At 39.9% G+C, this 12,395-nt stretch overlaps 1 protein-coding gene across 1 annotated transcript in view; it reads left to right on the plus strand.

The window, feature by feature from the left end:
- The window catches only part of LOC120944381, a 71,313-nt gene that overhangs the window by 41,357 nt on the left and 17,561 nt on the right, over window positions 1–12,395 (plus strand). The window contains exons 74-79 of the mRNA XM_040358437.1: window positions 1,816–1,997; window positions 3,170–3,260; window positions 3,344–3,461; window positions 5,044–5,234; window positions 7,780–7,935; window positions 11,295–11,434. Coding sequence (XP_040214371.1) covers window positions 1,816–1,997; window positions 3,170–3,260; window positions 3,344–3,461; window positions 5,044–5,234; window positions 7,780–7,935; window positions 11,295–11,434 — 878 coding nt within the window. The remainder of the gene's footprint in view (window positions 1–1,815; window positions 1,998–3,169; window positions 3,261–3,343; window positions 3,462–5,043; window positions 5,235–7,779; window positions 7,936–11,294; window positions 11,435–12,395) is intronic.

The raw sequence follows: 12,395 nt of genomic DNA on the forward strand, positions 1-12,395 counted from the left end.
AAGAACTCTGACCTTAACCTTAGAGAACACTTTTGGGATGAATTGGAATGCCAATTTTGAGCCAGGTATTATCATCCATCATTAGTACCTGACCCCCCAAATGCTCTTTTAGCTGAATATGTATAATTTCCCAAAGACATACTCCAACATATTTTGGGATACACAGAAGAGTAGAGACTGTTATAGCAAGTGTGTGTGGGAAGTGGCAACTTCATATTGATGCCCATGGTTTTAGAAAGGGATGTCCAACACCCTTTAATACGTCTGGTGGTAAGGTGTCCACAGATAGTGACCCTGTAGTTAATATGGCCCCTTATTGGCTGTTTTTAAAACAGCCAAGAACTAATTAAGAAAAAATAGATTTGCACTACACACAGGAGCCCCAGGATTCTAAAACACAAAAAAATCATATATTCAGGTCATTGTGAAGCTAGTAGTAGTTTAACAGGATGTGCTATCAGCCAGATGATCAGATAGGAAGAAAATGTCATGTTGCAGTTTAATACAAGTACAAATTCAAAAGCAATAATGCAAAATAGGTTCAGAATGGCAAACAGCATGCATACGCCACAGAGTTATACAAAACAGATTATTTAAGCTATGCAAATACTATATGTAATCTCTAGAGCTGCAAAGCATAGCCTTTATAAGACCTTATAACAGCAGACAGTTTAGCTGAGAATCACTACTACAGTGAAACAGTTGAGAACACAATAAGCTACTTGCACTTATCCCCATAAACAGCGTCCCTCTCAGAGAATCCGGGGTAGCTCTGGTCATACAGGTAAACAGGTGGAGGGATCCAATGCCTGAGAACACAGGAAGGGCATCCTATTAGCATTAGAGTGCTCCAGTAGCAGTTGGGAGGTGATCTTCATACTAGCTGGGTCTTTCAGGGAAGTTGCAAGCTATTAGGTCCTATTCACACCTGAAAATGTTGTAGTTTGAATTTCCAAAATGGTCAACATCCACAATCCCATGGTTTTTCATTCTGTCTGTAGTGTCCCTTGAAGCTCGAAAAAATACATAAACGTTATATACTTTTTTCAGGTGCGGCCATAGATTGAAAGGGCCATTGAAGGCCATGCTTGAAAAATGCACTAACATGCAAAAAAAGGATAGAATGCATTTTTACCCTAGTGGCTAGATTTCCATTGACTAAAAATAATAAAGAAAAAACACTTAAGCCTCAGATGCAAAAGAATGCGCAATAGGGATTCCCTCACCGAGGATGGCGGCAAAAGCAGCCAAGGACTGAGCGATTGCGCGCTGGACAGGTAAGTGTACATTTTTTTAAAAGTCAGCAGCTGCTGTATTTGTAGCTGCTGACTTTAAAAAAAAATCTTTAAGTAGGCTTTTGCCTTTTGCTTGGGTGTCTGCATTCCAATCCTGACAGTGTGGGGCCTCTCACTAGGCTACAGATCACTTGCCTAGCCACTGCTACCTCATCAGGTTTTGCCTCTCTGAGCTGCTCATGGAGGAAACCTGAGAAACGTATCTTCCCTGGGTGTGTCCAGGAACACAGGAAGTTGTGGGAGAATGAGTTAAAGGGCCTACCTCTGCATCTGGGCATGGTGAGTAAATGGTCACTCACATTCGACTGGACTTGTTCTGTAATATTGAAGACTTTTGATTGGATCCTTACAGAGCAAGTCGTGTTGCATGAGACTAACAACTACTAGTTATAGGAACATCCAATATTTTAGCGAGGAACTTCATCGGTAAAGGCAAATTTATTAAAAAAAACATGTTATTCCACAACTTCACTTTAAAAGTCAAGAGTCTTTCCATGTGTAATTGTGTTTTTTTTTTCAGAACATAAACACCAATAGTATCACTAAAGAAAACTTGGTAACTTTGGGCAATCTGGCCTGTGACCTGACAGGCAAAGAAATCATTGGTTGTGACTCGTATGTCTTAGAAGCACTCAAAAACTGTTCATCCTTTACCACCGATCAGAGAGCGGCCATTGTGACTAGGCTGAAAGCAAAATATGGGTATGTATGTCAGCTGGCCTTGGCAGGGACCTTTTTCTGCAGGTGAATGTTATTGTTGCTTTTCTTTCCTTTTTTGTTCATCTTCTTAAATGAAATAGCATCAGAATGGACTGTGGGTAGTAAGTCTACTGTGTTAAAGCAGAACTTCAAGTAAAAAATGTAATTATATTTGTACAAAAAAAAAGCTATTTGAGAATATCTAGTGCAACACTGAGATATTAATATTCAATGTATTTTGACAAGGTTACACATATACAATATAATAATATACAGTAATCTTCACCAGCGTGTGTTGTGTATTAGCTTCTTCAGGATAGGGTCCATGCAAATTATGAAAGTTTCACCATTTGTAGGGTCTCATCTGTTGGGGATTTGTTCAAAATAAAATGTTCAAACCCCCAACAAGGCACAAAGTCTCTCAAAAGCAAGAAGAAATTCACATGGACCATGCTCTTCTAAATGTGGAGGCTGTGGACCACAGTAAAATGTACCCCCAACAATCCTGTAAGAAATGCAACTACAGCCACCACTGGAACAACATATACACCATCTCAATGTGGGTCAACCAGCATCCCACACGCAGGATCCCAAAGATTAGAAACACCAGTGGAATTGGTCTGACTTTCATACCATATATGGACTTCTGAAGAAGCTGATATGCGAAACGCATTGATAAGGGTCCCTGTATATTTTTATATTCTATATTTGTTTCTATTCTATATTTTTGTAAGTACTGATTGTTTTGTACCAGAATTGGTTGTGGGTTGTACTGATATATATGGTTGATATATTTTTCTACATATAGTGGTTGCCTAGTTTAATTCCTCAGTGTTGCAGTATATGGTCCCAAATAGCTTTTGTGTACAAGTACAGTATATTTATTCATCTGGGTTGTAACAACTGAGATATACTAAAAGCATTATTAGTATTTCTCAAATTTTCTTAAAATAAGTACAAAATAGTCTAGCAAAAAAAAAAATTATAATAATAGAGAAAATTGATAAATGGAAAATTTCGTGGCATCAACCCCGTCAGTACTGTTACTGCACTGAGCAGAGCACACAATATTATGTGAGCACGATTCAGTGCTCACATAATGTGGAATATTATTGCCATTTCCATTCAAACCTTAATAATATTCAGAAAATAATATTTATTTTCTTTTTCTCCAGGAATCCTTCTACTTGGACTTTATCAACCATGACAATGATAGGACGCCTTTCCAGCACTCTGGATCGTGCCACAGTAATGCTGATCAGCAAGGTAATTTACCATGTAAAATAGTACAGAACGTTTTTTTCTCTTTTTGCATTTCAGTATAACTTGTGTCTTTTATTACTTTGCAGACTGTAAAGATAAAGTTTTTCCCAAGTCTGCTGAGTTCCCTGAAAACTACATACAAGACAACATTTACCTTTGTCCTCAGTCAACTTGCAGTGTCATCTAGGATCACTCGTGATGTCTGTGAGTTCCAGATCTTGATTTCAATGTATTATTTCAAAGCTCAAAACAGGTTTCCATTTCTGAAAATGTTGCCGCTGTACAGGAGCCCTCTGGGAGTTGGGGGCCTGTTTAAACTATAGGGCAGTCTAACAGGTGCTGGGTCCTTCATCATAGACATGGGTAATGCGCACATCTAGGGAAGGTGATGTGTTTCTGGTTTCTGTATTATCCAAGATCAACTGGGTAGCAAGCATTTCCTTCATCGTTTGCCTTAGCACTGTGGTATGCAGAATACTTCCTTGACACCATTTACACTGTGAGACGCCAGTTGTATATTATGACCCATTAGAGAACTTGAGATAGGACAACGTCTAATTCAATATATTAAGGCTGGAGTTTGTACTTCATACCTTTAGATATACATTGGGGGTTATTTACTAAAACTGGAAAGTGCAAAATCTAGTGCGGATCTGCATAGAGGACCAATCAGCTTCCGGGTTTTACTGCCAAAGCTTAATTGAACAAGCTGAAGTTAGAAGCCCATTGGCTTCCATGCACCGCTGCACCAGATTCTAAGTGTGCCGGTTTTAGTAAATCGACCCCAATGTGTAATGGAAACATCACATTTTGAAAAATATACCTAAAACTGGCTCTACACAGAATACAATAGTAGAAAAATATTATTCATTCCTTCATAATAAGACCATACTGTAACACAATTGAAATGTTTCAAAACCACATAGAACCTTATATATCCTTATAAAACTTTCTAACCACAAAAATGCTAAATATCTTCCTTCACTCTCTGCCTACTAATTTTCTATAGTTATATAGTCAGATATAATATATATACTAACTGAGAACATTATTAGGAGCATTAAAATATTGTAAATTGCGGGAATTAAGTGAAGAGTGTGGTCAGCAACAATATTAAATTCAAGCGATGTTTGATTAACAAGCCCAAACTATTTCACTCCCGCTGGCAGTCCCGATTTCAGAGACATCTGTAAAGGTTTCTGCACAGATGTCAATGTAAATCGCGGCCCGAAATCGCAAAAAGTAGTACAGGAACTAATTTTTTAAATCGGTGCAGTGCCGTAGATGCGGCGTCGCACCGATTAGGACGGTGCCATTGCCGACAATTGCGACGATTTGATATGCGATTTGACATGTCGAATTGCATCTCAAATCGTACCAAATCGTACCCAATGTGAACCAGACCTTAAGGAAACTCTTTGGGTAAGCAGAGAAATGTCTGCATATAAACATACACACTCTTAGACCACCAGCCAGGGCTGTTGACATAAGGGAGGGAGTGTACAGGAATTCACACTATTGGTGCTAAATTTTGACCTTGCCATCTGCCAATGGAAATTCAAGTCAATGCTATATTTTTAGTCCTCAACTGTCTAGTTTTGGTCTGTGCCCAACTATACTTAAAAAGTTAACAAAAAAAGATGTTAGATATGTGAAAATGAATGGCACTGCAATGCACTAATTTTACTGCAACACAATAGTGGTATCCTGGCCTATGAGATGTTAGAATTTCCATGTACCAATATGGCACCTTATGTATTGTTTATGTTTTTGTGTCTTTTTACAGTTGTTTCATGTAACGAGGAGCTCACTATAGACATGATAAACAACCAAATGGACCTCATTGCAGCTACGTACTCAGCTGCACAGCTAGATGCCTGCATCACCAATAAAACTTTAATAGATAGTTTGACGGTCCTTGGAAGCTTGGCATTCGCTGATGAGCAGCTGCAAGTACTCAAGGCTAGACTGGATATGGTAAGATCAGGACAAACTTTAAGTATAACTGCACTTTTTCCACTAATGATGTATGGGTGCTTGTCCTTTTGATTGCTGAAAAAAGCCAGTACAATGGGTTACCTTTACAGGAAATAGCCCTGTTTCCAGCAGCATGGCCTGCAGCCTCCTTGGAGACAAACTTCTCACTCAGCCCAATACACAGCAGGCCTCCAACCTCCAATGGCAAGAATTTAATGCAAAAGAGACATACTCTCCTACATTAAAATTCCATCACATCCCTGTATGCCCTGTGCAGTTAGCTGTGCATGCACAGTTTTTTTTAAGCTACATGAGTAACAGCTGACCATTGTAAGTTCCCCTTGCAGTGTATTATGGCCGGTCCCAACCCCTGTATTGTCACCTTTCCTAGACAGAACGACCTGTTAAATGAAAATAATATATGTGTTTTGTAGATTTTGCTTTTGTTTTTTATATGCATAAACATATCTACATGAATCATTTAACTGACCCTGTCACTTCTTTAACCACTTGAGCCCTGAGGATTTGGCTGCCTAATGACCGGACCATTTTTTGTGATTCGGCACTGCGTCACTTAAACTGACAATTGCGCGGTCGTGCGACGTTGCACCCAAACAAAATTGACGTCCTTTTTTACCACAATAGAGCTTTCTTTTGGTGGTATTTGATCACCTCTGCGGTTTTTATTTTTTTGTGCTATAATAAATATGCCCAAAAAATAGATAAAAAACATTTGTTTCCCTCAGGTTAGGCCGATATGTATTCTTCTACATATTTTTGGTAAAAAAATTGCAATAAACGTATATTGATTGGTTTGCGCAAAACTTATAGCGTCTACAAAATAGGGGATAGTTTTATGGCATTTTTATTATTATTATTTTTTTTTACTAGTAATGGCGGCAATCAGCGATTTTTATCATGACTGCGATATTGCGGCGTACACATCGGACACTTTTGACACTATTTTGGGACCATTGTCATTTATACAGCGATCAGTGCTATAAAAAATGCACTGATTACGGTGTAAATTAAACTGACAGGGAAGGGGTTAACCAGTAGGGGTCAAGGAAGGGGTTAAGTGTGACCTAGAGTGATTCTTACTGTTAGGGGGCTGGGCTACCAGTGACATGACACTGATCACTGCTCCCGAGTACAGGGAGCAGTAGATCAGTGTCCTGTCACTAGGCAGAACAGGGAAATGCCTTGTTTACAAAGGCATCTCCCAATTCTGCCTCTCTGTGACCTGATCATGGGACACCGGTGGACATCGAGTCCGTGGGTCCCGCAGGCACGGTCACGGAGTGCCCGCTAGGCAGCAGATTCAACACAACGTACCTGTACATTGCTTTCCCTGCCCATGCCATTCTGCCGACCTATATCTACGTTAGGCAGTCAGCAAGTAGTGAAAACAAATGTGCTGCCAGTAGTCCCCTGTAATAGAAGATGCTGTCCACTTCCCCTCTTTATGATCTCCAGCCGGGCATTGATTCTACCCAACACTTTCAGGCGTGGCCCTTGCTGGGCACTGTGGTTCCTCACAGTAGTGGCATAGCTGCATAGCTGCCAGCAAGAGGATCTACAGTGCACAGCGGGGGACACATTATCTAACACAACTGGAAGTGTCAGATTGCAGCAGTGCTCCTAGCTTTGCAAGAGAGCAACATTTTTATTTTTTAAAGCCCAATTTCAGCTTGTAAAATCCACTCTACTTTTGATTTAACGTGTGTTTGGGAAATGGGCTTTCTTTTATTAAAAAAACCTGGAGTTAGGATTTAATTGAACCTATAATTCCACTGTAAGTAATTAATGTATTTATTGGCGTATAACACTCACTTTTTTACCCTGAAAATAGAGGGTAAGCCAGGGGTCAAGTCCTGGGGAAAAAAGTGTGGGAACTCCCACCCAAAATCCACTCCCCCACCAAAAAAAAAAAAAATGATACACTCATATGCATAATTACTAAACCGCATGTTTTTTTTTCCGATCCACTGTACCTTAGTAATCCTTTATGTTACTGGCCGCTTCACGGGATTTAGAAAGAAGCAAGTTCTTTCTAACTCCTGCGATAACTCGCGGCAGACCTCCGCAATGTCTCCTGGGAACAATGACAAAAGCTCCCAGGAGACATTGCGAGATTGAGGAAGTGACGGAATACCCGCACACTACCTGATGAACCCATATACAGGAAGCGGCCAGTAACATAAAGGATTACTAAGGTTCGCCTGCCCCTGACAGTGACTCGAGCTGGGCATCGCCGCTTAGTGAAGGATTGCCTCGGGCGGCTCGGCTGCTCTAGTCCCTCAAAGGGAACTGAGTTCCTGCTGTGAAAAAAGTGCAGGAACTCCGTTCCCAAGCGTTCCAGCAGGACTTGAGCCCTGGGGTAAGCTGTGCCTGCGTGTTATACGCAGGAGGCTATGGAAAGTTTTTTTCCCGAAACTTCCCTCTTAAAGTTAGGGTGCGTGTTATACACCTGTGTGTGTTATATGCCGATAAATACGTTAACTAGAATTAAAGCAGGTTTTATTTTTATTGTTTTTTTTCACAGATCTTCTCCAATGGTGTACCAGAACAGTATCTCATCCAGCTGGGAAATATAGCAAGAATGTACAGTGAGGAGGAAATTAGCCTCTGGAATATTACATCTGTGGATACATTAGCAACATTGATCCAAAGTGCGTCCTGGAATTCCAATGACATCAAGGTAAGTTTCTTTCTCCCAGCTGTGTTTCTAAGGCCTGTGGAATCCCAGATCATACCTTTTTTTTTTTGAAGCTTTGTACAAATTAAATCTGCATTCCACAAATGAATGCAGTGCTGTATTTATTAGTACATCATACATCGTTTTTTTTTTTTTTTAATGCAGTGTACAGATAAGTACCTAAATTTGCATTGGGATCAGTCTTGTGCAGTCCTTATAGTGCATAGCTCAGAGGAATAGGTAGAAGCAGCACAAGATGCCTATTATTTGTGCTGTAGGGTGTATATAATAACAAAGAGCATTCTGATAGGAGAAGAGACATAGGGACAAGACCTCTAATGCCGCGTACACACAATCGGAAATTCCGACAAGAAGACCGTGGACTTTTTTCCAACGGAATGTTGGCTTTAACTTGTGTTGCATACACACGGTCACACAAAATTCCGACTGTCAAGAATGTGGTGATGTACAACACTACAACGAGCCGAGAAAAATGAAGTTCAATGATTCACATTCACGCATGCATCACATTGATTCCGAGCATGCGTGTTTTTTTGTGCATCGGAATTGCATACAGACAATCGGAATTTCCGACAAGAACTTTTCCCGTCAGAAAATTTGAGAACCAACTCTCAAATTTTTGCTGTCGGAAATTCCAACAGAAAAAGTCAGATGGGGTCTACACACGGTCGGAATTTCCAACCAAAAAGCTCACACCGAACTTTTCTTGTCTGAATTTCCTATCGCGTGTACGTGGCATAAGTGAAACCTTCTGCAGCAGAGAAAAATCCCTTGGCCTGGTATGCAGGAGTGTGTTGTGTGGAAGGCTGTGTAAATCATCTGTGTATTAAAGCAGAGTTCCACACACTTTTGAGTGGTGATCTTAAACGAAAAACCCCCTCTCCACCCATCGTTTTTGGATATTAAATAATAATAATTTCTTCTATAATACCTTTTTATGTGTACTTCCGATCTATCGCGAGCCCCCCCCCCCGCTGTCTTCTGGGACCTATGTGTCACAAAGCACCACGCAACTCATGCTTACGCAGTAGAGGAAACGAGCAGTGAAGCCGGTTTCCCTTAGTTAGAATGGCAGTGCCTGCACCCAATCCTTTTGACGGATTGGGATCGGGGGGGGGGGTCAAAATCGCTGGGTCCCTGGACAGGTAAGTGTCCTTATTAAAAGACAGCAGCTACAGTGTTTGTAGATGCTAACTTTTAAAAAACAAATATTTGCAGGTGTAACACCGCTTTAAGCTTTTTGCTTCGAATTTAGCTTTCAGAGACTCTATAAATATGCATATTCCATTCACCTGATTAGTTTGCTTTAATTCCCCACCTATTCCCAGTATATACTTACCTGGCCTTCACTCCATGCTGTTCCATTAATATTTCATGTGGTGATGCTGGGCCAATCAGCTCTTTGAAAGCTATGAGTCTGGTGGTGTGTAACTCATGCATGGCTTTGTTTTTATTCCCATTGATGTAGAAAGGTAGCTGAAGATAGGTAAATTATGAGTTTTGTACATTTCCACCTGAGGTATAGAGCTCTGCAAACAACAGGATTTTTACAATAGAAGTTGAGGAGTGTAAAGCCCCTTGTACACATGATCGGACCTTTGTCCGACCAAATTCACATCGGAATTCCATCAGAGTAATAGAGAACATGTTCTCTATGTAAACTCTGATGGAATTTCTTGGTAAAAAAGTCCAATGGGGCATACACGCGTTCGGAATTTCCATCTGACTTTTTCCATCGGAAATTCCGATTGTGTGTTCGGGGCTTTGGGGTGGCAATATCAAAATCCATAGCTGCTGTCAATATGTGACAACAGCATTCTCAGTCACACCCTGTACAAGGATTTTTCTAGCAACAATTAAAGTGCAGGTAGACTGAAAATAATAATCATCAATGGGATCGGTTAAGCACTTACACACACATAAGCAATAGCCACTATGTGTTTTAATTGAAACATGTACTGTTTACAATATCCACTGTAGCAATTCTGACTTTTAAAAATGTATGTGATACTTGTCGGGCCAGGCACAGATATGACATAGGTTAAAATTTAGTAATGCTCTTTAAGAGACAGAGATTCATTAAGCTCTGGTTTAAAGCATTTAGAGATAAAGCTTAAAAAGGTTGTAAACCTCAGAAAAAAAAAACCTGCAAGACAAAGGCATAATGAGCTAGGATGCATAGAGATTTGGTCTTGACAGTGTGTACGCAAAGAAAGCTTGTCAAGTTTCTCCACAAGCCTGACAATTAACTCGTCGAGGAAAACGACGTTTCATTTATGAGTTCCTCGGTCGTGTGTACGAGGCCTGACTGGCGAATTCTGCTGAAGTGTGGGTAATGAGTGGAACCCAACTTCCCCCTTCTCCACACTCAGTTTGGGGATCCTCAGGCCTCATTACCTTCAGGGACAAAACTGGAAAAAACGGATCTTAATAGCTCCACCATTTGGCTAATTAAAGGGGTTGTAAAGGAAAAAATGTTTTTCCCTAAATAGCTTCCTTTACCTTAGTACAGTCCTCCTTCAATCGAAGGATGAGGTAAGTGAAGGAGGACTGCACTAAGGTAAAGGAAGCTATATAGGGAAAAAATGTTTTCCTTTACAACCCCTTTAAGGAATTAATAAAGGAATGGCTTGATAAAGGAATATAAAATATTCATATACAGTATTTATTTGCGTGACTAAAAAAAAACAATTTTGGATAAAATAGTACTTTTAATAAAGGAAATATTAATACAACCACAGAACATTCCTTTAGAATGGGACAGGGATGGTATCACAGATGAAATGCAGAAAGGCAGTTTGGCCAGTGCGTTGCTGAAAAATATAAAGGAATTATATCTTAAAATCTTAAAATCACTTAAAATGCATTTTATTTTAATTCACTTTCCTTGAAGTAGAAACATTTGCCTCAGTACTTGTATAGACCCTTACTGAGATAGGATACATATTTTATTGCATCATCCATACAAGATTTTGCCCTGAAATACATCAACACATAAAAGAATTTTTAGGCTCCTAACATGTTTTAGAAATAATGTCCACTACTTTAAAGGAACCAAGAATACCGTATGTTGTATTGAGACTGATATTACATATTCCTGAATCCACTGAAGAGGTGGACATTAAAGTAGATAATGATTTAAGAAATGCATCATGAACTGAAAAATACCTTCATTTGTACATTAATGTATCTTAATAAGGACAACACCATATATATTAAACACTAGAAGGGGGTGTGGAAGGTCCAGTCCATGGTCTGAAAAGTACTCTCTGTTTCTTTAAATTGCTAGATGAGCAGATATTCAGAGATTTTCCAATTCTAATATTTGCATTTCTTTCCAGGTCAATGAATTGGTTCAGCGATACCTACAGCTCAACTATCCGAATGCCAGTTTGGATGGAACACTACTCACCGTCCTGGCTCCTTACATCTGTAGCCTAAATGAGACTCTAATTCAAAACCTTTCCTATGAAAATCTTGGGTAAGGTTGTTCTTCTGACATAGAGAAGTTGTTACTTTGGGGTTGATTTACTAAAGGCAAATAGACTGTGCAAACTGCAAGTGCAGTTGCTCCAGAGCGTAAGAAATTAGGTAAATCTTCACTTTGAAAACAATACCCAATCACATGCAAGAAACATAAAAAAACTTTGCAAAATGTACAGCCTATTTGCCTTTAGTAAATCAACCCCTTTCTGTCACAGTGCATAGAAGAGAATTGCAAGATTATAAACAAAGAAACATAGACAGGAGCCTAGGGCCTGGTGGATGTCCAGGGAGCACAGCTACAACCTTCATTTATCTGGAAAATAGCATAATTGGTCAAAACTGTGCACTTGTCTGCCACTTTACAGGGAAGTGTAAACTTATGGGCAGTTGGTGTGCAATGGAATGGCTAATGTAATTGATACCACACTTCCAGAATCCCTGCCAGGACTCAGAATCCCAGACAGTACTTCCTATGGTACTCACAGGACTTTCAGAGTTCCCTATAACTAAAAGTTTACTTAAAGTGATTGTAAATGCAGAAGGTTTTTAATCTTAATGCATTCTATACATTGAGATAAAAAAAAACTTCTGTGTGCAGCTGCCTCCCTCAGCCCCCTAATACTTACCTGAGCCCATCTCTATCCAGCAATGTTGCTGTCAATCAAAGTCAGTGAGCCAATGAGGAGAGAGAGGGGGTGGAGCCTAGCCAAGGCTCAGTGTCTGAATAGACACACGGAGCTGCAGCTTGGCTCAGGTGCCACCATAGCAAGCTGCTTGTTATGGGGGCATTCATCAGGTGGGAGGGGCCAGGAGTGCCAAAGATACACCCGAGAAAAGGAGGATCTGGGCTACTCTGTGCAAAACCACTGCATAGAGCAGGTAAGTATAAAATATTTGTTATTTTTAAGCACAAATTAAAATTTTAGTATTACTTTAAGCCTTTAAGCTCCAGTCTT

Source organism: Rana temporaria, chromosome 6 (genome assembly GCF_905171775.1).
Source record: "Rana temporaria chromosome 6, aRanTem1.1, whole genome shotgun sequence".
NCBI classification, from domain to species: Eukaryota; Metazoa; Chordata; class Amphibia; order Anura; family Ranidae; genus Rana; species Rana temporaria.